This window comes from Marmota monax, unplaced genomic scaffold (assembly GCF_021218885.2).
Source record: "Marmota monax isolate L192 unplaced genomic scaffold, Marmota_monax_Labrador192_F-V1.1 WCK01_AAM20220418_F8-fsc00008, whole genome shotgun sequence".
NCBI classification, from domain to species: domain Eukaryota; kingdom Metazoa; phylum Chordata; class Mammalia; order Rodentia; family Sciuridae; genus Marmota; species Marmota monax.
The window spans coordinates 3,445,786-3,470,224 of record NW_026694432.1 but is presented as its reverse complement, the minus strand read 5'-3'; the positions used below and the strand labels follow the sequence as shown (position 1 = coordinate 3,470,224).

At 35.3% G+C, this 24,439-nt stretch overlaps 1 protein-coding gene across 1 annotated transcript in view; it reads left to right on the top strand.

Annotated features, from left to right (window-relative positions):
• Cmpk1 (cytidine/uridine monophosphate kinase 1) overlaps nucleotides 1–24,439 on the top strand; it is a 42,007-nt gene that overhangs the window by 6,320 nt on the left and 11,248 nt on the right. The window contains exon 2 of the mRNA XM_046469449.2: nucleotides 16,598–16,744. Within this exon, the coding sequence (XP_046325405.1) occupies nucleotides 16,598–16,744 (147 nt within the window). The remainder of the gene's footprint in view (nucleotides 1–16,597; nucleotides 16,745–24,439) is intronic.

The window sequence follows — 24,439 nt, the reverse complement described above, 5'->3', positions numbered from 1 at the left end:
ATGCTAATGAAAGAGATCTCTAGTCACTAAAAGATCTCTAGTCCAAAGTCACACGGGAGTACAGGCATTTAACAATCGGCCTTCTGAACTGAAACTCAAAGCACTTCAGGCAAGTTGCTCTACTAGGAGGACTTTTTGACCAGATTTGAGAATGAGAATGGGGAGAGAGAATAACTGTCTTACTCTTTGGTTCATGTTGCCCTGGTCATACTGACTCTGGTTATCTTAAAGCTACTTATAGTATAGCCCAATTGCCATTGTGCATTTGCTCTGGCATTTTAGTTGCTTTAACTCGTAAATCAAGAACATTTTTACAGACTAAACATGTGATAAGAACATTTTGAACTTAATAGAGAACAGGTGTCATTGACATAGTGCTTGCTGACAGTTTTATCCTGCCTGGTGAGTAAAGTTAACAAAACATCACTTTTTTTTTTTTTTTTAACTTATTACTCAGAAATTTTTACTTTGAGGGGACTGGATCCATGAAACACATTTCATGCCTGGTTTTCATCAGTCTTTTCCAAAAGACTTGAAAGTTGGTTCCATTTACCACTAGCCATATAGCCCATACCAACAAGTAGTTAAATATGCCTAAATTTAGGACTACACAAAAGATTGCGTCCCTTCCCATTTTCTGTATAGAACTTTCAGAATGTATTAGTCATTGATATTTGCTATTGAAGAGTATTATGTGTTTAATTTAAGCCATGGGATTTACCTTTTAATTATGTATTGTTTACATAGATAATAACATGAATTTTCATTTTCTTGGTGTCTACTAAGAATACAAAGAAAGCCTAGTAGATACTTTGATTATGTAATTGGAACTGACTTGATGCCTAATGTAAGTTTTCAGATAGTGGGAAATTTTTTTTGCCTGTTAGGATGAAGCAAGGATAGTCAAAATCAGACTGAATCAAGGCGGGTCAAATATACCTGGATTTTTATGTGTGGATTCAGTAAGTTCCTGATCACTTCTGTATGCCAGGATTTATTAGAAGTCCAGCAACTTTGGGTCTCCCCCCCCCCCCCCCAGATATTCACCACTAGACTCTGGTATTCAAAGATTATGGTAGCTTAGAGGTGAAAGTCTTTGCATCTCTACATGGGTCACTGAGGGGTTACCTTACAGGCCCACTGAAGAAAAATAGTCACTAAGAGTCAGGAGACCTGGGTTCAAGTGCCAGCTTTCCACTGACAAGCCAGCATATCTGTTTCCTCTTTTGTAAAATGGAGCCTTTTACAAAAGGGGGTAGGTGGTGTTGCCAGTCCTAAAACAGATTTGTATCTCAAGACTTCAGTGTTAGCATGCAACCCAGTCTAGCCAAAAGGCAAATTACCCAGTTACCCTGAGTGTGTGTGCCTTTCCTGTTCTATACTGTATGAATGGGAGTACCAATAAATTTAATAGATTCCCTTCTGTATTTTGTGTTTTCGTACAACTTTAGAGTGGTACCAAGGATCCTGAAACTTTGAGAAAAGAAATAGTTTTTGAAATGTAACAATTTTATGTGTGTGTTTATAAAATATATGTATATATATATTAAATATTCATTTTTTAGTTGTAGTTGGACACAATACCTTTATTTTATTTATTTATTTTTATGTGGTGCTGAGGATTGAACCCATGGCCTCACACGTGTTAGGCCAGTGCTCTAACGCTGAGCCACAACCCCAGCCCCTAAAATATTTTAAAAGGATATTAGGGCTAACTTCTTATAGTATAACAAAGGTTTAGAAAGAATGTAGACTTTGAAGTCAGATATTGGTTTGGATCTCTGTCTAGCATCTGTGGCTATATTGATTTTTTTTTTTTTTATTCTGTGTCTTCATTTGAAAACAATGTCATCTGGGTTGTTATAAAGGTAATGCTTATACAGTACATGGCAGTGTGTAAATAGTGACTGTTATTATTTTAGAAAATACTTATAGGAAAGAGAGATCAAAAAGTAATTTGTACAAAAGTAGTTATGGGGAGAATGATATCTCCATTGTTTATTAATGATACACTAATCAGTTAACAGATTTTTAAAAATCTGTATGGTATTTTAGGGTGTATTGAATAAGAAAAAAAATTTTTCTACTTAGTGTTTTGAATTAGATTTTTGCATTTTAGAAAAGATAAATGGATTTAAGGAAAAGTTTAAGGTGTAAGGCTATTTATATTCATAATAGTTAGTAAATGGGACTAATGACCTCATAGTAATATAAGTATCATAAGTTACTACTGTATATCTTATCATGTTAGTTTTTTTTTTTTTTGTAATGGTGCTGGGGATTCGTGTTAGTTTTTTAAACTGTAAAATATAACATGAAATTTTGCTATTTAAGTGTGCAGTTCAGCATTAATTGCCTCTGCAATGTGAATGTATAACTATTGTCACTATATATTTCTAAAAATTTTTTGTCACCCAAACAAAAGCTAACTATTAGCAGAAACTTAGTTTTCCTTTTTCCCAGCCCCTATTAATTTCTAATCTATTTTTTGTCTCTCTGAACTTGCTTGTTCTAAGTACCTCATGTAAGTGGAATCATACTTGTCATTTTGTGTCTGCCTTATTTCACTTAATATTATAAATGTTCATCTGTGCTGGCATGAGTTAGAACTTCATTTCTTTTTGTAACTGAATAATATTCCATTGTATGTATGTACCATATTTTGCTTATACATTCATCTGTTGATGAAACGCTTGAGTCATTTCCTCCTTTCCCTATTATGAATAATGCTTTAGTCTACATTATTGTACAAACATTTGTTTGAGTCCCTGTTTTCAGTTCTTTGGAATATATATATCTAGTAGTGGAATTTTTTTAGTTCATATGGTAATTTTGTGTTTAACTTGTTGAGGAACCACCAAACTGTTTTCCAAGGCAGCTGCACTATTTTACATTCCTAGGAACAATGTACAAGGATTCTCTTCTTCACCAAAACAAGGATTGTTTTCTTGTTATTATTTTTAAAATTATGACCATCTAGTAGTTGTGAAGTAGTATTATTTTCAGAATACTGTATCTTAAAAGTTATCTTTGCTCATTTTTTATTGTTATATATCTTCTTATTGAATTATGAAGCTTATGTGTCCATGAAATTAAAAAGTTAATATTGTTGAGGTCTTACATCTTGCACATTAGAATTTACAGTTCTCTCTTGTGGTACAGAGATGAAAAGACTGATAAGTTAGCCCGAAACTAAAAAAGAGGTATAATTGATAAATGTGTATATTTTGCTTGGGACATGGGAGTGGAAAATAGAGGGGATAGTGATAGATGGAAAGTAAGAAGGTGGGACAGAAACGGTCTCATTACTTTGATTTCGGGATATAGTGGGTTCTAGTTAATTAAGTCATATTAGTAGCTTAGGAGAAGGTGTTCATTTACAAATGGTTTTTCAGATGTCTTCCTATTGTGTTGTAATGGCAGGAAGGAAAATGTTATAGAAAATTTTCCCATGAAGCTTACCACTTCAGAGGGCATTTTACTTGATAAAATTAGTTTCTAATCAAGAATTAGTAGCAACCCCTTATATTCTACATTGTCATATAAAAATGGCACAGCTATCAGCATTAAATCCTAGGCTGGGTTAAGATTTGATTGCTATATCATCAAAATGTATATTCCTACATTGACTTTAATTTTAGATTGAACAAAATGTATTCATAAAGGTAAATTTTATACTAAAATTTAAAAAACATGTACTACTTTTTCCTCACACTTTCTTCAATTAACACAGATTGTTAAACTAAAAATGCAGGTGATTCTTTAATGTCTAAGCAGTGATACATATTCTTTAAAGTGAATGAGAAAGTTGCTTGGCATAATAAACTTCTGAAAGTGCTCCAACAGCTTATTCTGGAGACCAATAGTGTGGGTATATTTTCTGTGCCATAGAAATGGCATTTCCAGAACATCCTGTTTGTAATTTTGAACTCCGGTGTCTAAAGTAGGGCTTCATCGAATACATTTTTTTCTTAACCTTTTCTGCTATGCCTTTTGGATTCTCTCAACTGAGTATGTCTCTAAATTGCCATCTGTTTCTAGTCTATGAAACTGGACTGTTTTCTGTCTCATTCTACAACTCCTGACTTCATGCCCATGCAGAGTGTTTCTGTGTTGCTATATTATACTTTTGTTTTTCCTTTGTTTAAGGGGTGGATCACTTTCCAGAGAAATTTTTATCTAAACATTTGAATTGATTTTTGGTTTTAGAGCAATTCCCCGATATCTTATCATTAAAGCTGCTATTTTCTTTATGTGTGAGGAGGTAGATACTGGGGGTTGAACTGAGGGGCCTTCTACTACAAGATACATCCTTTGCTCTTTTTTAATTTTTGAGACAGAACCTCACTAAATTGCCAAAGCTGGCTTTGAACTTGGAGTCCTCCTGTCATGGCCTCTTAAGTAACAGAGATTACAGGCATGTAGAAAGGCTATTTTCTACAATGATTTAGTTTTATAGTTTAAATAAATTTTTAATTGTGAAAGTTGTTTTCCTTTTTTTATTTCCTTGATGGTGTTTTTTTTATATTGAGATTCTTTGGAGCAGGGCTAGGGATCAGACCCAGGGCTTTGGTTTTATTTATGTCCTATAGTAAGGTGTTTTTAGTTTCTTAATATAATTCTTACACATTTAATTTTAGGTTTATTCCTAAATTTGTTTTTATTGACATTTTTAATAGAATATTTTAAATGTGTTTTCTTTAATTAGTCACTGCTAGTAGGTTGAAAAGCTGTTGATCTATTTGCTTATAAAAAGATAGTAAGCAGAGCCAGATGTGGTGGCTCACACATGTAATTCCAGCAACTAAGGAGGCTAAGGCAGGAGAATAGCAAGTTTGAGGCTAGCCTCAACAACTTAGCAAGACCTGTCTCAAAATTAAAAAAAATTAAAAGGGCTGGGAGTATAGTTCAATGGTAGAGCACCCCTAGGTTCAATCCCCAGTACTGAGGGGTTGGGGAGGGATGAAAACAGAAAATAAAAACAAAAAAGAAGTAAGCAAGATAAATTTTTGTTGGTTCTCATAAGCTTTTTAATATCCTCCAATATATCCCTGATGCTGATTTTTAGAACCTCTGTTTAAGGCTATTTACATAATGAACTGGATTTTCATATTCTACAATATTTATTGTATTGTTGTACTTCTAAGTTTGCTCCTTTTTTGAATACATTTTATTTGATGTTGAGCTGGTTTGGTAGTTCTGTTCCTTTATTGGTGTGTAATTTGTAATTTATCCACTAGTTATTTTGGACTTTGCTCCAAAATAAACTGATTATGAGTAAAAGGTATGTTTGTCTCTTTTCTGATTGGAGTGTTCTCATAGTAGGCTTGAATCTGATAGTGAATAGTCCATGATTTTAGGAGAATGTGTTTCAGAAGATTCTTCTGATTGTTAGAACTAGGAATGATATTTTGTTGTGGCTGGTAGTATAGTGTACATGTTATTTCTGATAGTATAGATAGTATTTCTGTTTAAAAAATAAAGACTTGAGAAACTGGGCATGGTGATACATCCCTGTAATCCCAGCTACTTGGGGAGACTTTAGTGGGAGGATCACAATCTAGAGACCAGCCTGAGCAAGGTAGTAACATGTTGCCTGTCCCCATCAACCCCCCAAAACAAAAGACCAAGAAAGATTAAATTTCCCAGTGTCACACTGGGCTGTGGTGGCGTTTAGTTATAAAGCTTTTAGTTTTAGTTATAAAACCATGAACATGCTTGTTCAGCATACTAAGTATTTTTACTTTATTCACCCTTTTCATGTTCTTAGATGAATTCTGTGTTTCTTTAATTGTATTTCCCCATTTGTTTGGTCATTTTGCCAGTGTTTAGATATTTTTTTTGCATATTATTGTCATTCAGAGTTTTATCTTTGTATATTTTTGTCAAGTGTTGATTCTTAAATCTAAATTTTTTTTCTTAAAGAGAATTTGAGCTATTAAAATGCTATGATTTCTCCTTCCTCTTTTCTCCTTTATAGGATTGTGATGAGTCTCTTTATAAGCAGCATTCTCAAGGAGTTGCATCTCTTAGGCTGACTTTTTTGTTTTTGATTTTTCCCAGGGTGAATTCCATTCTCATTTTAATTTTATTAGTCCTTTTAAAATAAGAAACAAGTACAATTTGGCCAGCTTAGTGGTTGTTGAGAAACCTCAGTTTTATTAGGGCTTCATCAGTATATAAAGACCAGTGTTACCATTGCTGTAGACCTTCTTGAAGTGCTTTCATAGGAATGGAATTAACTGAATTCTAGTCTTAGGCCACCTGCCTGTTTGGGTTGTAGTGATATGGGAGGGACTTCTTAAGATACTGCTTTTGCCTAGAAATAAGATGAGTATGTAGATTGTAGGCTTTTTAGTGATAATAAAAATTGATTATTTAATTAACAAAACTGTGGGTGTTTTCTAAGAGTAATAAGACCTCTCTGTCTATTCATTAATGCTGAAAGTTTTCACATGATCATCTATGAACTCCTAATTTCTTTGGGGGTTTCTGGTCCTGGTGGTCTTTTTTTTTTTTTGGCGCTGGGGATTGAACCCAGGGGTCTTTACTCCTGAGCTATATCCCTAGTCCTCTTGAATTTTTTATTTTGATACAAAGTCTTGCTAAGTTGCTGAGGCTGGCCTTGAATTTGGTCTTCTCCCTCAGCATCCTTAGTCCCTGGGATTCCAAGCTTGTGCCACCACTTCCTGCTTGGTCTTCCTCTTTGATCCTTTTTCCATTTGCTTCCAATGTAGGAAATGCAAATTCATTCAGAATGATGGAGATGAGTTAAAAGAAATACAAGTACTGGAATTAACCAACTGTGAATGAAAAGGAGTGTGAAAATTTCAATTCACAGTTGCTATAAGGACCATTTGGTATGTAAGTAAAATACCATAATCCTCAATTATGTGAGAAGCTTTCTGCAAAATGTTGGAGGGATATCCTGGTCTTAAAAACCTGGTGACTCCTAACTCACTTTTTCTTCAAGTCTATTATTCTGCCTTCTGAACAATCTACTTTTTCCCAAGCAGACACAGTTGATATAGACTAGTAAAGTTGTGGAAATATGAAGAATTTCCTTTATTTTTAGTAGTAGAATTCAAGTCATTTTAGAAATTCAAGTCACTATTATGTCTTTTTAAAAAATATTTTTAAAGGGGCTCGGAGTGTGGCTCAAGTGGTAGCGCGCTCGCCTGGCATGCGTGTGGCACTGGGTTCGATCCTCAGAACCACATAAAAATAAAATAAAGATATTGTGTCCACCTAAAACTAAAAAATAAACATAAAAAATATTTTTTAAGTTGTACATGGACATAATATCTTTTTTTTTTTTTTAATTTTTTATGTGCTGAGGATCGAACCCAGTGCCTCACACAGTGAGGGCCCCCCCTCTACCATTGAGCTACAACCCCAGCCCTCACTATTACATCTTTTGTAAATACAAACTCTTTATCTCTTCTGAATCAGCTTACTGCCCAGCACTTTGTAAACGTTTAATAAATATTTGTAGATTTAAAATAAGTTCAAAATGTTGCTTGAATTAAGATTTTTTTACATGAAGATCAAAACATTGAGAAAAATGAAATGGGGCTGTAATTGTCTGCATTTGAATAGATTATCTCCTTCCTCTTTTCTCCTTTACAGGATTGTAAGCTTTAAATATCATTCTCTAATCATAGGAAAATATGCTACATGTTAATTTGAAGTATGTCTGTTAATGCTTCTTGCTTAAAAGTTTTAACTTAATTTATAAATTCTATACTTTATAGTTAATGTGGATTCATAATTAAATAGGTATCATTAAATGCAGTGCTCATATTTAGAAATTCAGTGAGCACCAACTGAAAATGAGATTGGAAATCAACTAGCAGTTTAAGTCAGATATTACATTCAGCTTTTCTCTCACTGGATCTAGACTTTTTCTTTCTATTTTTTTAAAAATTATTTTTAATTGAGGATGGACACAATGCCTTTATTTTATTTATTTTTATGTGGTGCTGAGGATCGAACCCAGTGCCTCACACATGCAAGGCAAGTGCTCTACCACTGAACTACGACTCCAACTCCTTTCTTTGTTTTTTATGTTTTCCCCATAGTGCTGGGGCTTGCAAAATGTTGGAGGGATATCCAGGTCTTGCACATGATAGGCAAGCACTGTGTTACTGAGCTACAGCCCAAGCCCTAGGATTTTTCTTCTTGTTTTTCTTTTTTTTTTTTTTTAATATATATTTTTAGTTGTTGATGGACCTTTTTTTTTTATTCACCTATTTATATGCAGTGCTGAAACTGGAAGCCAGTGCCCCACACATGCCAGGCACTGAGCCACAACCCCAGCCCCATAGGTTCTTTATTTATCTATCTATCTATCTATCTGTCTATTTATTTATTTATGAATGACAGTGGAATGCATTACAATTCTTATTACACATATACAACACAATTTTTCGTATCTCTGGTATATACAAAGTATATTCTCACCAATTTGTGTCTTCATACATGTACTTTGGATAATAATGATCATCACATTCCACCATCATTAATAACCCCAAGCCCCCTTCCTTCCCCTCCAACCCCTCTGCCTTATCTAGAGTTCATCTATTCCTCCCAGAGGCTTTTTCTTAACAATGCTTTTTCTTAACAATGCTTTTTCTTAATGGTAATTATAGTAGGAAAAATTGTTTTTTAATCCTCTGCGGATGGACTGGAAGGAACCCTAGAAAGTTGGCAAATAAGTACCTGGGCACTGTTATGATTATTATTAATATTTTCAACACTATCAACTACATTCGTTTTCTTGACATTTACAGACTGCTACAGGCCATAACATAAGAATATACATTCTTTTTTTAAATTGGTGCAGTATAATTGTATATAATAGAGGGACTCATTTTGCTATATTTGTACATGTACATAATGAAATTTGATCAATCTTATTCTCCAGTTTTTCCTTCCCCTTCACCCTCCTTCAGTCCCCTTGCTCGACTCTACTGATCTCTTCCTCCTCCTCCTCCTCCTCCTTATTATTATTATTATTATTATTATTAATGTGTTACAACTAATAAAAACAGGATTCATTGTGTATATTCTTTCATACGTGGACATAGCATAATTTGGTAGATTGAATTCCCCAATATTTCTCCAGGCACTGTGATCTTACAGTCAAAGAAAAGTAAATTTTCCAGGACTGGCAAGTATATTCATGGAATATCTTTATGACATTGTTTAGATTAATTGGGGAAATTCTATTAGCTTTGCCTTTGAAACAAATGAAAACCTCACAAAAGTGTCCTGGCATGTTGTAGGCTGTAAAACAATTGTTTGCAACAGGTACCAGACTGGTGGGTATAGATGACTCTTCATAGCACCCACAGCATTTCTTGAATGTTCTTTGGAAGGTGAATTGTCGACAGCCATCATAAAGATTTTTTTAAAAAATGCTGATATTTTATTTTGGAGGTACAAACCAAAGCATTAGTGGTGAGAAAATGGAAGCAAGGCAGGGGTGAACGGTAGGTAATGCAGTGATTGTTTCAAGCTGGACACTGCTTCATGACAAGCCTTGAAGAGGCCCAGCATGCATATGCCCTGCCTACTTGGGAATCTCCCCAGAGGCTTGGCTGTATGGGAGAAATAATGCCTTATAGCAATTCATGGAAGGGAGAGAAGGCAGAATTCATCCGAGTGGCTTTCTCCTACCTCCCATTTCCCATTAGTCAAAATTTTCCTCTGTGAGTATTAATTGCCCCACACTTCAAGGTTGCTGTGGCTACATGGGATGCCAAACTCCATGCCCTATGGTGGGACATTCTATGAGTCTGGAAGAGATAAACTCTGAACATGTGGATCATGAGTGACAAAGATAATCTTATATAGCTGGGTGTGGTGGCACATGCCTGTAATCCCAGCGGCTTGGGAGGCTGAAGCAGGAGGATTGCAGGTTCAAAGCTAGCCTCAGCAATTTAGCAAGACCCTAAGTAACTTAGAACGTGTCTCAAAAGTAAAAATAAAAATAAAAAGGGCTGGAGATGTGGCTCAGTGGTTAAGCACCTAGGGGTTCAGTCCCTGGTAGCAGAAAACAAAACAAAACAAAAACCCCCAAACCTCCAAAAAACAAAAGCCAAAAAACTGGTGCCATACATATAACATGTCCAGTATAGGCCAGTACTATCTTTCCCATTTTCCAGAAGGGGAAATAAGGATAGTGATCACAGATCCTTTCTAAGATCACATGGCTAAAGAGTGGAAAGTTCAAGATTTGAACATAGTCTGGCTCTGGAAGGACCAGACTTTGGATTTTATGTAGTAGCAAAGGAGAGTTACTAAAAGGTTTCAGGCCAGGGAGTGACTTGATAAAGAGCTTTTCAAACAAAACTCTCAATCTCCATTGTGGGGGCTGGGTTTGTGGTTGAGTGCTCAATTGAGTGCTCGCTTAACACGTATGAGGCCCTGTGGTCAGTCCTCAGCACCACATAAAAATAAACAAAACAAAGGTATTGTGTCCAACTACAGCTAAGAAAAATAAATATTTTTAAAAAAATCTCCATTGTGCTCATCTTCCTGTCTGACAACACTTATAATAATAGGTATCCCCAGCGAGGTAAGGCCATTCAAGATAGGCTTTGAGGGGTTTGAGGAACTCTGATGGAGTTCAGAGCTTCATCTGGGCTTTGACATTGCCTCTTTTTTTTTTTAAATTATTTTTTTAGTTGTTGATGGACCTTTATTATATTTATTTATGTGCAGTTCTGAGACTTGAACCCAGTGCCTCACACCTGCTAGGCAAGAGCTACAACACCAGCCCTTGATGTTGCCTCTTAACCTTTGTCTTCACCTAAGCCTGCTCCTACCAAGAGTTGAGGCAGGCAGAATCTGAGTAGAAAAGCAAAAATGAGAGGAAGAGATGGACCTTAAGATCAGGAGCAATAGGACCATCTATCTGTCCACTATTGGCTTGCGGGTCTGGGGATCCTGGAAGCCCCAACATATGGATTTTAAGGTTCACTAATCTTATAGAGAATACAAAGTAAACTTGGTCTTAAATACTTCATAGATGTTCATTTAAAAGACACATAGTAGTTTTGATTTGCTATGTCCACAATGTCTCATATGCATGGAGCTCCACAGAGTGCTGATGGACAAACCCCTGCTGAGCGAGCATAACCTGGCTTTGGATGACTTGATACTGGACTACATGAACCTGTTAGTATGATCTCCAGTATGTGAGGCCTCATGCTTAAGCTGAAGTGATACACTTGGGTCACTGTTTGCTGTTCCTTCATTCAGCTTTTCCAGTTCCCTAATGGAATACCCTAAGCTTAACTCTACCCCACCTGCTGTTGGGGGAATGCAGTTCATGTTTGTAGATATATTCACTTGTTTTCTTGTTGAAACTAGTTAATACTAGTTAATAAAGTTTTTAAATGTGGTTGTAAAACAAAATTAAAACATTTTACTCTGTTGCTTTAAAAATATATTTGTATCTAGTATTTCTGCTTCCTTCCTTCTGTGTAATGTAGAAGGTTCAGTAGCACTATCCGTGGTCCTTTCTAATTGCCACATTAATAGGAGGTGCCTGACATCTGGATCTCTTTCTACATTTAGAAACTTGCTATTTATGCATCATTTGTATGTTGAACATTTTTGTTTTTATTGTTCACATAGAACTACATAATCTGATTTTTTAAAAAATATTTATTTTTTAGTTGTAGTTGGTGACAATACCTTTATTTTATTTATTTATTTTTATGTGGTGCTAAGGGTTGAACCCAGGGCCTCACAGGTGCTAGGTGGGCGCTCTACCACTGAGCCACAACCCAGCCCATAATAATTTTTGTATGTGGTGTTGGGGATCAAACCCAGGGCCCTGTTCATGCTCGGGAAATGCTCTACTACTGAGCTACATTGGTCTCCAGATTAATCAAGTCGTTTGAGCCAGGCACGGTGTGCATGCCTGTAATCCCAGTGGCTCAGTAGGCTGAAGCAGGAGGATTGCAAGTTCAAAGCTAGTTTCAGCAACTTAGGGAGGGCCTAAGCAACTTAGACTCTGTCTCAAAATTAAAACATATAAAAGGGACTGTGAATGTGGCTTAGTGGTTAAGTGCCCCTGGGTTCATTCCTTAGTACCAAAAACAAAAAACCCACAAAAGATGGTTTGATATTTGAAGCTATAAGATTGGCAGCATTTGCTTAGTTGCTGTAAAATAGAATGATGTTTTTGTACTTGTTGAACATGGTTCCTTTTGCTCCCTTCAGATCTTAGTGTGAGATTCATGAAAGTGGTTGAGTTTTTCAGCTTCTTCATTAGTTGCTTTTCTTTTGTTTTGTTTTTGTGATGCTGAGGGTCAAACCCAGGGCCTTGTGCATGCGAGGCAAGCACTCTACCAACTGAGCTATATCATGAGCCCTGAGTTTTTCAACTTCTTTAAGGAAAAAATGAAAATAAAAAATATAGACAGTTACACTAAATAAATTATTTATTACACTGTATTATTTTCTCATTTTACCCAAGGGGAAATGGCAATATAATATAGCATCTTAAGGGACTTAGCTTAACTGTCATCCTATTCCCTGACCTAATATATGATTAAGTTTATGTATTTGTCACTAGAAAACTACTACTTTTCAATTGACTAGTAGCTGGTAATTGTAGTTATTGTCCGTTATAGTATTTATAAGGTACTGTGGCTGTGAATGTTACCCTTAAGACTGTAGTTAGTGACCCACTAGGTTTTAATTGCTAGAAAGTCTCAGGATGTAAAAAAGTTTTGGTAAAGGTTGGAAAATGTCCATTCTTGCTTTCCTAAAAATTGCCATCAGTGATTACTTAGTAACAACAGAATGTTTTGAAAATATACCCGCAAGAGTCTAGCTGTTATTAAAATGCCATAATAACTAGTATGTAAGTGATCATTCCTTTTTTGTTGCTGTTGCAACTCTGTGGTAAGAGGATAACTTCAATAAAATCCTTAAGAAGAATATAGTATGAAAAGGTATCTGGTAAGAGAATTTTAAAAAATGGAATGTGGATGAAAAGTTGAAAGACACATGTATAGGTTTAACATAGTTGTATTTGTTTAAATTACCTTGCAGGTCAGGTTATTTTCTCTTTGATAAACCATAAAATTCTCTTTTATTATATCATTTATATATATCTATAGTTTACTGGTTTCTGTTTTTTTAAAAAATAGTGTTATAATGCCAAACCCCATTTTAATGCAATATAAAGCTTGCAAATTTGGGCTCTCCTGTGTCAGGAAACAAACAGTATACTAATTTCTAAATTACTAACTAGGCTTCTAAATGTACATGTTTTTCACACAGCAGAGATTATAAAGCAATCTGTATCATTGATGTTTTCACTGAGTGTTTGCCATTGTTTGGTACTGTTTGTCTCTGCATTTATTCAATATTACCATATGCTGTAATCACTAGATCAGAGTGAGTATCCAGCAAGAGGAGACTGCCAAGTAGTAGCCAAAATAAACAGTGGGAAATGAAGCTGCTATAAACTTTGTGGACAGCAGTTACACAGTGCTCTTTGAAAATTGTACATAGTAGGTGGGAAAGTAGGTCATGCCTCATTTTTTAAATAAAGTCCTTTTCTTTAAACAGCTTTCAGAAGTTTGCCTATACTCACTAATCCAAATAGGCATTTATAAATGATGTGAAATAATTTAAAAATAAGTTTAAATAATTAAACAACTTTGTATTTCTATTTCATGTAAATGTGGTTTTTCAATAAAAATACTAATTGTAGTAATTAGATATCACTTTTTGGTCATTTCTTCTAGTGGAAGGACCTATATGACTAAGAGACAGGGATGATATTAAGGTTTTTGTTTGTTCTCATTTAGCTTCATACCCAAGTTAAGTCAGCAAATAATCTGTTCAGAGTTTGTTTTCCTTTATTGACCACCGTACTGCTAGCTTACTATTTAGTAAGCAAGAACAAGCTTAACCAAGAATTTTGGAAAGTGGGAAAAAAGGTAAACAATATGGCTTCTGCCATCCAAAAAATAAATAAATAAAATGACCCTTGGGCTGGGGATATAGCTCCATGGTAAAGCACCTTCCTGGTGTTCATGAGTCCTTGTGTTTGATTTCCAGAACTGTTAAAACAAAAAAAAAAATTTTAAATATCTTAAACAATACAAAGCTCACCATGTCCTGGATAATCGAAAGAGCTGTTTTTTATAAAATGAGAAAGCAAACAGTTTAAAAGATGGATGGTAGTGTGGGCTATCTCAAATCTTCACATGGAAATTTAATATAACATTTAAATTATCCAAGTATTTATCATAGATAAGATAAAAATCTATAGAGGAAATCTTAAAGAATTTAGGATGTTGGTTGGTGCAACCAAGCATTGAATGTCTGCTAATATTTGAGAGAAAAAAACATTTTTAAAGTGGCTTGTATAGTTCTTTTTTTTTTTTTTTTTAATTTCTTAGTTATAGGTGGACACAACGTCTTTATTTTTCATTACTCAGAATTATTTCTTACACTGTATTGTTTTCTCATTTTACCCAAGGGGAAATGGCAATATAATATAGCATCTTAAGGGACTTAGCTTAACTGTCATCCTATACCCTGACCTAATTTATGATTTCTGAGTCCTGAATAATAAAGATCAATGCCATAATAATAATACCGTACTGTTGACCTTTTAGAAGATATTCATATCTGTTGTCTAACTTAAGCTCCTCTAGTTTTTTTGTCAAAACCCCTTAAAGTATGTGTCTGTCTGTCTGTCTCTCTCTCTTTCTCTCTGTATAAAACATATGTGCATTGTATAAAAACACTTCAGTCAACCACAGGCTACATGTATGATTTGGTGCCATAAGATATATCACTAAAGTAAGGCTTTGTAGCTGTCTTCGTTTGTGTAAGTATACACTGATGTTCACACAACAACAAAATCATCTGATGACACATTTCTCAGAAGTATCTTTGTCATTAAGTCATACATTCCTTAGTGATAGGAATAAGGTCTGAGAAATGAGCCCTTAGGCATTTTGTTGTTGTGAGTGCACTTTCACATACCTACATGATTTGGGGTAGTTACTCAATATGGCCTCTTGATGCAGTCAGTAGACACAGAAAGCATGAGATGTTTGAGGCTGATGCTGGGAACATGTCATAAACAGGCTTTTTTTGGGGGGGGGAAGGGTGGATACTGGGATTAAACTCAGGGTGCTCAAACACTGAGCCACATTCCCAGTCCTATTTTGTATTTTATTTAGAGACCGGGTCTCACTGAGTTGCTTAGCGCCTTGCTTTTGTGAGGCTGGCTTTGAACTCATGATCCTCTTGCCTTAGCTTCCCATGCCACTGGGATTATGGGTGTGCACCAATGCATAAACAGTTTTATAGTGAAATTTTTTCGATAAATAGAAGGAATGCACTCTAATTATAAAAAGTATAGTAAATACATAAACCAGTAATATTGTTTATTATTATCAAGTAATATGTACTATACATAATTGCATGTACTATACTTTTTTTTTTTTGTACTATTATATGAGTGACAACACTTTGGGGTTTTTTTACGCCAGCATTGCCAATGTTATGTGAGTAATACATTGTGCTACAACTTGTCAGCTACGGTGTCACTAAGCAATAAAATTTTTTGACTCCATTATAATCCTTTGTACCATCATATATGGTGATTCATCATTGAAAGAAACATTGTTATGCAGTGCATGACTGTGTATTATATGAAAAGATAAGGTAAGTGTCTTCATGATAACAAGAATGTAATTGAATGGCTTTTATGCCCAAATAGTAGTAGGCAATTTATGTGCATTATCGCATTTAATTATACCTACAAACTTGAAAAGTAGGTTTCTGTATTCCCACTTTACAAATGAGACTTCTTATCACAAGTAGAAAGGTAGAAAATGGACTTTGGGGCAAGATAGGAGTGGTCTAGGTAGAGAGAAATTGATACTTTCAGGCACATTTTGATTATGTGAGCACTCTCCAGAGTGGTCAGGAAAGGTGATTTTGTGGGGAAGGTAGATCTTATGCTATTTATTATTAAAGGAAAACCAAATGGAATGAGGTTTATAAATAGTGATGTTTAATTTAAGCTTTTGGGGGGCAGTGTATACTAGGGATGGAACCCAAGGGCTTTATATGTGCTAGGGTGCTTGATCACTGAGCCACACTCCCCGCCCCCAATTTAGACATTTCAAGTTTAAGAAAGCAGAAATTTTTATAGAAGGTAGGTGTAGCAAAGTCTGGTAAGATTTTTGATGTTTTGTCTTGATTCATATAAATTTTTGTTAGACTTTTCTTTGAACAGTATTTATAGTACTTAAGCTTGGGTTGTGTTTGTGCAGGAGTATAATGAGGTGCTAATGCCTTGAACATTTAAGAAAAATTTGGGAATGATTTTATGTTCACACACATGTTTATGAAGGGTAAGGATACTTATTAGTAATCCCACTGGAGTATATGAAATCTCAAAAATTTTTTTATTAATATACAAGCAAAACTTATTTATTGTTGAAAGATAGAATATAGAAAATTAACATGAAATAAAAAATGTATAGTCCTACTACTGGGTTTGAATGAATTTTGAGTTTTTTCCTTTATGTTTTTTCTTTAGAAATATGGCTACACACACCTCTCTGCAGGAGAACTTCTTCGTGATGAAAGGAAGAACCCAGATTCACAGTATGGTGAACTCATTGAAAAGTACATTAAAGATGGAAAGATTGTGCCAGTTGAGATAACCATCAGTTTATTAAAGAGGGTAAGGAACACAAATGCCAACCAGTTCAGGGCAGCAAGGAAGCAAATTAAATCCACCCTTTTTGGAGTAGTGGAGCAATAGGAGTGTTGAATTCCTTGCATGTAGAAGGTAGTCATGATGTTTGAGAATGGCAGAACTGGAAACTCTGCTTTCCCTTGGGAAGAAATTGAACAGCTGTATACCTCAACTTAATAATCCGTGTGTACATACTTGAGCCTTTACTTTGCAACATACAAACATTTGTTCTCTTTTCCATTTCTCTTTCTTCTTTTCCCTCTTCTCTTTTCTTACCCCTTGCCACTTTTTTTTTTTTTTTAAACCTTTATTTCTTCTTTTTCCCTAAAAAGATATATAAGTATCAGGAAGGAACAAGGATAAGGACACTTAAGGGTGAGGAGTGACTCAATATACACTCTATTATCTCAGAATTAGAATAACATACTTCCATTTCAGAGTAGATAAATCCTATTTCCTTATTCTTTGAACTGAGTGCCCTTCCTCTAGTTTATAGCTAAGCGTCATGAAAAAGTAGTTTATTTTTTACTTATTCACTTTCCGCTTTTCAACCCTTTCCAGCCAAATGCTGTTTCCATCTCCATGGAAACTGTTTTTGCATGTTACTGATCTTCTCTACCAAGTCCAGGGAGTATTTATTATTTTTTTTGTAGCATTTAACTTTTATCACCATTTGAAACTCATTCCTCTTTTGTTCTTTGTGACACCATTTCTTAATTTATTCTTTTTAGATATACATGAGAGTAGAGTGTATGGTAACATATTATACATACATGGACTATAATTTACTCTATTTAGGAGCCCATTCTTGTGTTGTACACGAGGTGGAGTTTTACTAGTGGTATATATTTATATATTAACATAGGAAAATTATGTATGTTTCACTCTACTGTCTTTCTTATTCCCAACCCCCCTCCCATTGCTTCATTCCCCTTGTCTCATCTAATGACCTTCTTTTTTTTTTTTAATCTAATGACCTTCTTTGGGAGTATTTTGGGATTGGCTTATTTCACTTAGTATGATAGTCTCCAGCTCCATCCATTTACCAGAAAAAGTCAGAAAGTAATTCTTTTTATGGCTGAGTAATATTTCATTGTGTATGTATATGTATATCACATATATTTATCCATTCATCTGTTGAAGGTACCTAGGTTGGTTCCATAGCTTAGCTATGGTGAATTGAGCTGCTATAAACATTGTTGTGGCTGTATTACTGTAGTATACTGATTTTAAGTCCTTTGGGTATAAATTGAGGAGCAGGAAAATGGGGTCAAATGGTGGTTCCATTCCAAGTTTTCTGATGAATCTCCATACTGCTTTCCATAGTGGTTGCCACAGTTTGCAGTCCCACCAGCAATGTATGAGTGTACCTTTTCCCCACAGGCTCGCCAACATTTATCGTTACTTATATTCTTGATAATTGCCATTCTGAATGGAATTAGAAGGAATCTCAGTATAGTTTTAATTCTCATTTCTCTAATTGCTGTATTTGTTGACCATTCATATTTCTTCTTCTGTGAAGTGCCTGTTTAGCTCCTTTACTTATTTATTGATGGGATTATTTTTTTTGGGGGGGGGATAAGTTTTTTGAGTTCTTTATTTATCCTGAAGGTTAATGCTCTGAGGTTCAGGTGGTAAAGATTTTCTCCCATTCTGTAGGCTCTCTGTTCACATTCTTGATTGTTTCCTTTGCTGTGAAGCTTTTTAGTTTGATACCATCCTGTTTACTGATTCTCGATTTTATTTCTTGTGATTTGGGAGTCTTGAGAAAGTCGGTTCCTAAGAAGACATGATGGAGAGTTGGGCCTAGTTTTTCTTTTAGTGGGCTCAGGGTGTCTGATCTAATGCTTAGGTCCTTGATCCACTTAGAGTTGAGTTTTGTGCAAGGTGAGAGATGGGGTTTAATTTCTTTCTACTACATATGTATTTCCAGTTTTCCTAGCACCATTTGTTGAAGAAGCTATCTTTTCTCCAATGTATGTTTATGGTGCCTTTGTCTAGTATGAGATAACTGTATTTATGTGGGTTTGTCTCTGTGTCTTCTATTCTCTTCCATTGGTATTCATGTCTGTTTTTGTGCCAATAGCTCTGTAGTATAATTTAAGGTCTGGTATTGTGATGCTTCCTGCATCACTTCTCTTTTTATTTTTTGAATATTTATTTTTTAGTTGTAGTTGGACACAATACTTTCATTTTATTTATTTATTTTTATATGGTGCTGATGATTGAAACCAGGGCCTTGCAGGTGCTTGGTGAGTGCTCTACCGCTGAGCCACAACCCCAGCCCCTGCATCACTTTTCTTATCAAGGATTGCTTTGACTATTCTGGGCCTCTTATTTTTCCAATTGATTTTCATGACTGCTTTTTCTATTTCTATGAAGAATGTCAATGGAATTTTAATAGGAATTGCATTAAATCTGCCTAGTACTTTTGGTAGTGTGGCTATTTTGACAATATTAATTCTGCCTATCCACAAACATGGGAGATCTTTCCATCTTCTCACATCGTCCTCAGTTTCTTTCTTTAGTTTTCATTGTAGAGGTCTTTCACCTTTTTGTTAGATTGATTCCCAAGTATTTTATTTATTCATTTATTTATTTATTTTGAGGCTATGGTGAATGGGATGGTTTTCCTAATTTCTCTTTCAGCTGATCATCATTGGTGTATAGGAACACAATTGACTTATGGGTCTTAATTTTATATCCTACTACTTTGCTGAATTTGTTTATGAGTTCTAGAAATTTCCTGGTGAAGGTTTTTGGGTCTTCTAAATATGGAACCATGTTGTCGGCAAATAAGGATAGTTGGAGCTCTTCTTTTCCTATTTGTATCCTTTTAATTTTTATGTTGAACAGAAATGGTGAAAGAGGGCGTTCCTGTCTTGTTCCAGTTTTTAGAGGAAATGTTTTCAATTTTTCTCCATTTAGAATGTTGGCCTTGGGTTTAACATATATAGCTTTTACAATTGTAATGTATGTTCCCTAGTTTTCCTAGTGTTTGAACATGAATGGATGCTGTTTTTTGTCAAGTGCTTTTTCAGCACCTATTGAGATGATTATATGATTATTGTCTTTAAGTCTACTGATGTGTTGAATTGTTTATTGATTTCTGTATGTTGAGCCAACCTTGCACCCCTTAATGAACCCCACTTGATCATGGTGCACTATATTTTTAACATGTTTTTGTATGCAATTTGTAGTATTTTATTAAGAATTTTTTCCTCTTTGTTTACCAGGGATATGGGTTTAAAGTTTTCTTTCCTTGATGTGTCTTTGTCTTGTTTTGGCATCAGAGTGATGCTAGCTTCATAGAATGAGTTTGGAATGGTTCCCTCCTTTTCTTTTTCATGGAATAATTTGAGGAAGATTGGTGTTAGTTCTTCTTTGAAGGTTTGGTAGAACTCGGCTGAGAATCTGTCTGGTCCTGGACTTTTCTTTGTTGGTAGGCTTTTGATGACATCTTCAATGTCATTGCTTGAAATTGATCTGTTTAAATTTTCTGTGTCCTCCTGACTCAATTTGGATAGGTTATATATACATATATCTCCAGAAATTTGTTGATGTCTTCAAGATTTTCTGTTTTATTGGAGTATAAATTTTCAAAATAGTTTCTGATTATCATTTATATTTCAGTGTCCATAGTGATATTTCCTTTTTCATCATGAAGTTTAGTAATTTGAGTTTTTTCCTTCTTTCTCTTGGTTAGCTTTTGTTTTGTTGATTTTTCTGAATTTTTTGATTGTTTCATTGATATTGGCTCTGATTTTAATTATTTCCTCACTTCTGCTTTTAGTGTTGATTTGTTCTTTGCCGCAGTCTGGCTGGGCACAAAATCACGAGCCACTCACAGCCTTGTAGATTCAAACAGCAACTCTTTATTCTCAAACTGTTACTCTACAAACACGTTCTGGGGGAATTCATGTTCTGGGCCCAAATCACGTTCTGGGCAAAATCCCAAAATACTCTCTGAATCCCACGAGAACTCCACGGGAACTCAACGAGCAGGCGCGCCTGAGGCAGCAGGATACGCCCTATTCCCAGCAGGGTACACCTTAAACCTGGAACCGCCCTAAACCCGGATTGTCCTAAACCAGGAACGCCCTAAACCCGGATCTGCCCTGGTCCTTGAGCAAGGTTACCTTACATGCAATGACACTGCAAATGACCTGGGTCATGCCATGCGTCATTCTTACTTAGCAATGGCCCTCAGCATCTCCCCCCTTCTGATTAATTAAACAACAAGCAATGTGGCTTAAGGACCATGCCTGGTAGGTTGTCCAATTCAACATATGGTTCTTACCCGTCATGGGAAAAACTGACCTCTAGGCGTCAGCCTCCTGTCTTAGGTTGATACCACTGCAATTGGATCATACCCGTCACTGACTAAGGTCCAGCATACAGCCATACTTGTGGAATGGCCTATGCACCAGTGGGGGGGTGAGGTTCTTGCCTCACCTCTGTTGGCCCCCAATTTTGCCCTTGGTGCCAGTGGGGGGGTGAGGTTCTTTGCCTCACCTCTGTTGGCCCCCAAATTTTAGACCATCACTAGCAGAAGGGAGGAGGATACAGAAATGCCACGACACCAAGCAAATTGACGGCTCCTTTGGAAAAATTGCATCACTGGTGACACCATCAGCAAAGATATGCCAGCACTACCACAATTTGCTGCACCAAACGATAGTTCACAATGCATACAAGTGATATATAGTCCAGGCAAGTTCTGCAGGCAGTTCAAAGCGGAGGAGTCTATCAATATGTCCATTTCCTCCCAAAGTAAATCGACTCCTTGATTGAGCATTACTTGTTGAGTTATATTCATTGATGCATCAGTTTATACAGTTTACTGTGATAGCTATCATAGAAGCTGTAGTCTGGTTTTATCTTTGTCTTCACCGGCACTGGGATGGAGATAGGAATTCTGGCAATGATGCTAAAGAGACATTATCCTGAACAGAATTATTAAATATAATGAAAAGGAAAGGTGAAAGTAAACAAACAGATCTGTTAACCACGTTTAAAAACAATCCTTAACAGCTGTTTACCTAATTTAAATTAAGCCATATAAATCATGTGAATAAAAAAAAAAATAATTCAGATCCATTTTTTCATGAGCACTCCTCATATAAGATCTATGGACATACACACACACAGACATACAACACAAAACACAAATGCGCACACAAACGTACAACACATAAGACAATAGTAAAGGCCTTGTAGCTTTACCTAGGTGAAATCTCCATTGCAATGTTTAAAAACTCCACAGTCAAAAAATAAAACTGATCAGAAAAACATTAACCTAGGTTTGTATGAGCTCAAAAAATAAAATAGAACTTTATGATGTGGGATAAAGCAATAATAAAATAGATATTGAAAAAAAGCACCCTGGTTAATCACTGTCGCAGATGTAAGAATAGCCAAGCTGGAGCCCTGGATATCAGCTGTTATGGATTTGAGTCAAAGCATCTTCTTTTTGGTCTGTAGAAATTGCTTTAGTTAATCTCTCTGGAATCCAAATCGGCTGCTGTTCTCCCTGTGGAAAAACACAAACAGAACCCCGACTCCAGACAATCACTGGGTCAGGACCTTTCCATTGTCCTGTTAGAATATCTTTCCAAAGTACTTTAGGCTTATGTACATTTTTTGGATACATATGCCTTTCCGCAGCACTAAGTCCTGATGAATCCAAATTTAGAAAGTTTAGAGTAAAAAGCGTTATTTTAAGTTTATCTTTGGGGGATATATACCCCTTTCCAATTCCCTCTTTTTGCTTTAATAAGTACATTTTAATAGTTTGATGAGCTCTTTCAACTATGCCTTGTCCCTGTGGATTGTATGGGATTCCTGTTATATGAGTAATGCCAAATGATGAGCAAAATTGTTTAAAAGAGGTAGAAGTATAACCAGGACCATTATCTGTTTTTAACTGTTTAGGAACGCCCACAGTGGCAAAATTTTGTAAGCAATGAGCTATAACATCTTTAGTTTTTTCTCCGGCATGAAGGGAGCCCATCAAAAATCCGGAAGAAGTATCAACTGTAACATGTAAATATTTTAATTTTCCAAATTCTGGCAAGTGTGTGACGTCCATCTGCCAAATATGGTTAGGTATCAGTCCTCTAGGATTGACTCCAAGATTAACTTGTGGTAAAAATGTCACACAATTTTGACATTGTTTTATTATATGTCTGGCTTGTTCCTTAGTTATTTTAAAACGCTTTTGTAAAGTATTAACATTAACATGAAACCTTTTATGAAAATTTGTAGCTTCTTCTAGTGTAGAGAAAATATGTATGTTATGTGTAGTTTTATCTGCTAAATCATTGCCCAAACTAAGGGCTCCAGGCAATCCTGTATGTGACCTGATATGTCCTATAAAGAATGGATCTTTTCTGTCCCAGATTAGACTTTGTATAGTGGAAAGCAAATAGAAAACAGTAAAGGAAGGGGAAATCCTACCAGCATCTTCAAGGGATACTATAGCGTTAACTATATACTGACTATCGGAAAATAAATTAAATACAGAATCTTTAAACATCACAAAAGCTTGTAATACTGCATTAAGCTCTACCTTTTGAGCTGAGTGTTTGTGTACTAAAAATGTAAAAGTTTGATCAGGTGTAACTATTGCTGCTGTACCATTATTTGATCCATCAGTGAATATATTTGGAGCATTCATGATAGGTGTTTTTCTTGTCATTTTTGGAAAAATTACAGGATGCGATGACCAAAAGGACAATAAAGGATTAGATGGTAAGTGGTTATCAAATGAAACATTAGATTTGCACATGATTATTGCCCAAGTATTTAACTCATTAGCTAACTCATCAATTTGATTCATAGTATATGGAGTAATAATTTTATTGGGAGAAATTCCAAACACTCCCTTTGCTGCTTTTATTCCTTTGAGTATTAATTGTCCTACAGCCTCAGGATACCTAGTAAGAATAGTGTTAGGAGAATAAGATAAATGTATCCATAATAATGGACCTTCTTGCCAAAATATTCCTGTAGGAATATTTTTTGTTGGTAGTACAATAAATAATAAAGGCAAACTTATATCAATTCTGTCCAAATGCATATTTTCCATATATGTTTCAATGATTTTTAATGCCTTTCTTGCTTCAGGCGTTAACATGCGGGGTGAATTTGGATCTGATGGACCTTTTAGGATATCAAATAAAGGTCCCAACTCTCCTGTTGGTATACCTAAATAAGGCCTTATCCAATTTATGTCTCCTAATAACTTTTGAAAGTCGTTAAGTGATTTGAGTTGATCTACTCGTATTTGAATTTTTGGTGGACGGACCATGGTTGAGGATAATAGAACTCCTAAATAATTAATTGGAAAATTTAATTGTACTTTATCTATTGCTATCTCTAGATTATAATTTTTTAATAAGTTTGTAAGTGTGGCATAACATTCTAGCAATGTTGTTTTTGGCTTTGTGTGCTAATAATACATCATCCATATAGTGAAATATTTGTAGTTCAGGATTTTGATTTCTAAGTGGCTGGATTACTTTGTTAACATAAATTTGACACATAGTTGGGCTGTTAGCCATCCCTTGAGGGAGTACTTTCCATTCATATCTCTGATCAGGACCTTCATGATTCAGTGCCGGGATAGTAAATGCAAAACGTGGACTATCCTCAGGATGAATTGGAATTGAAAAAAAA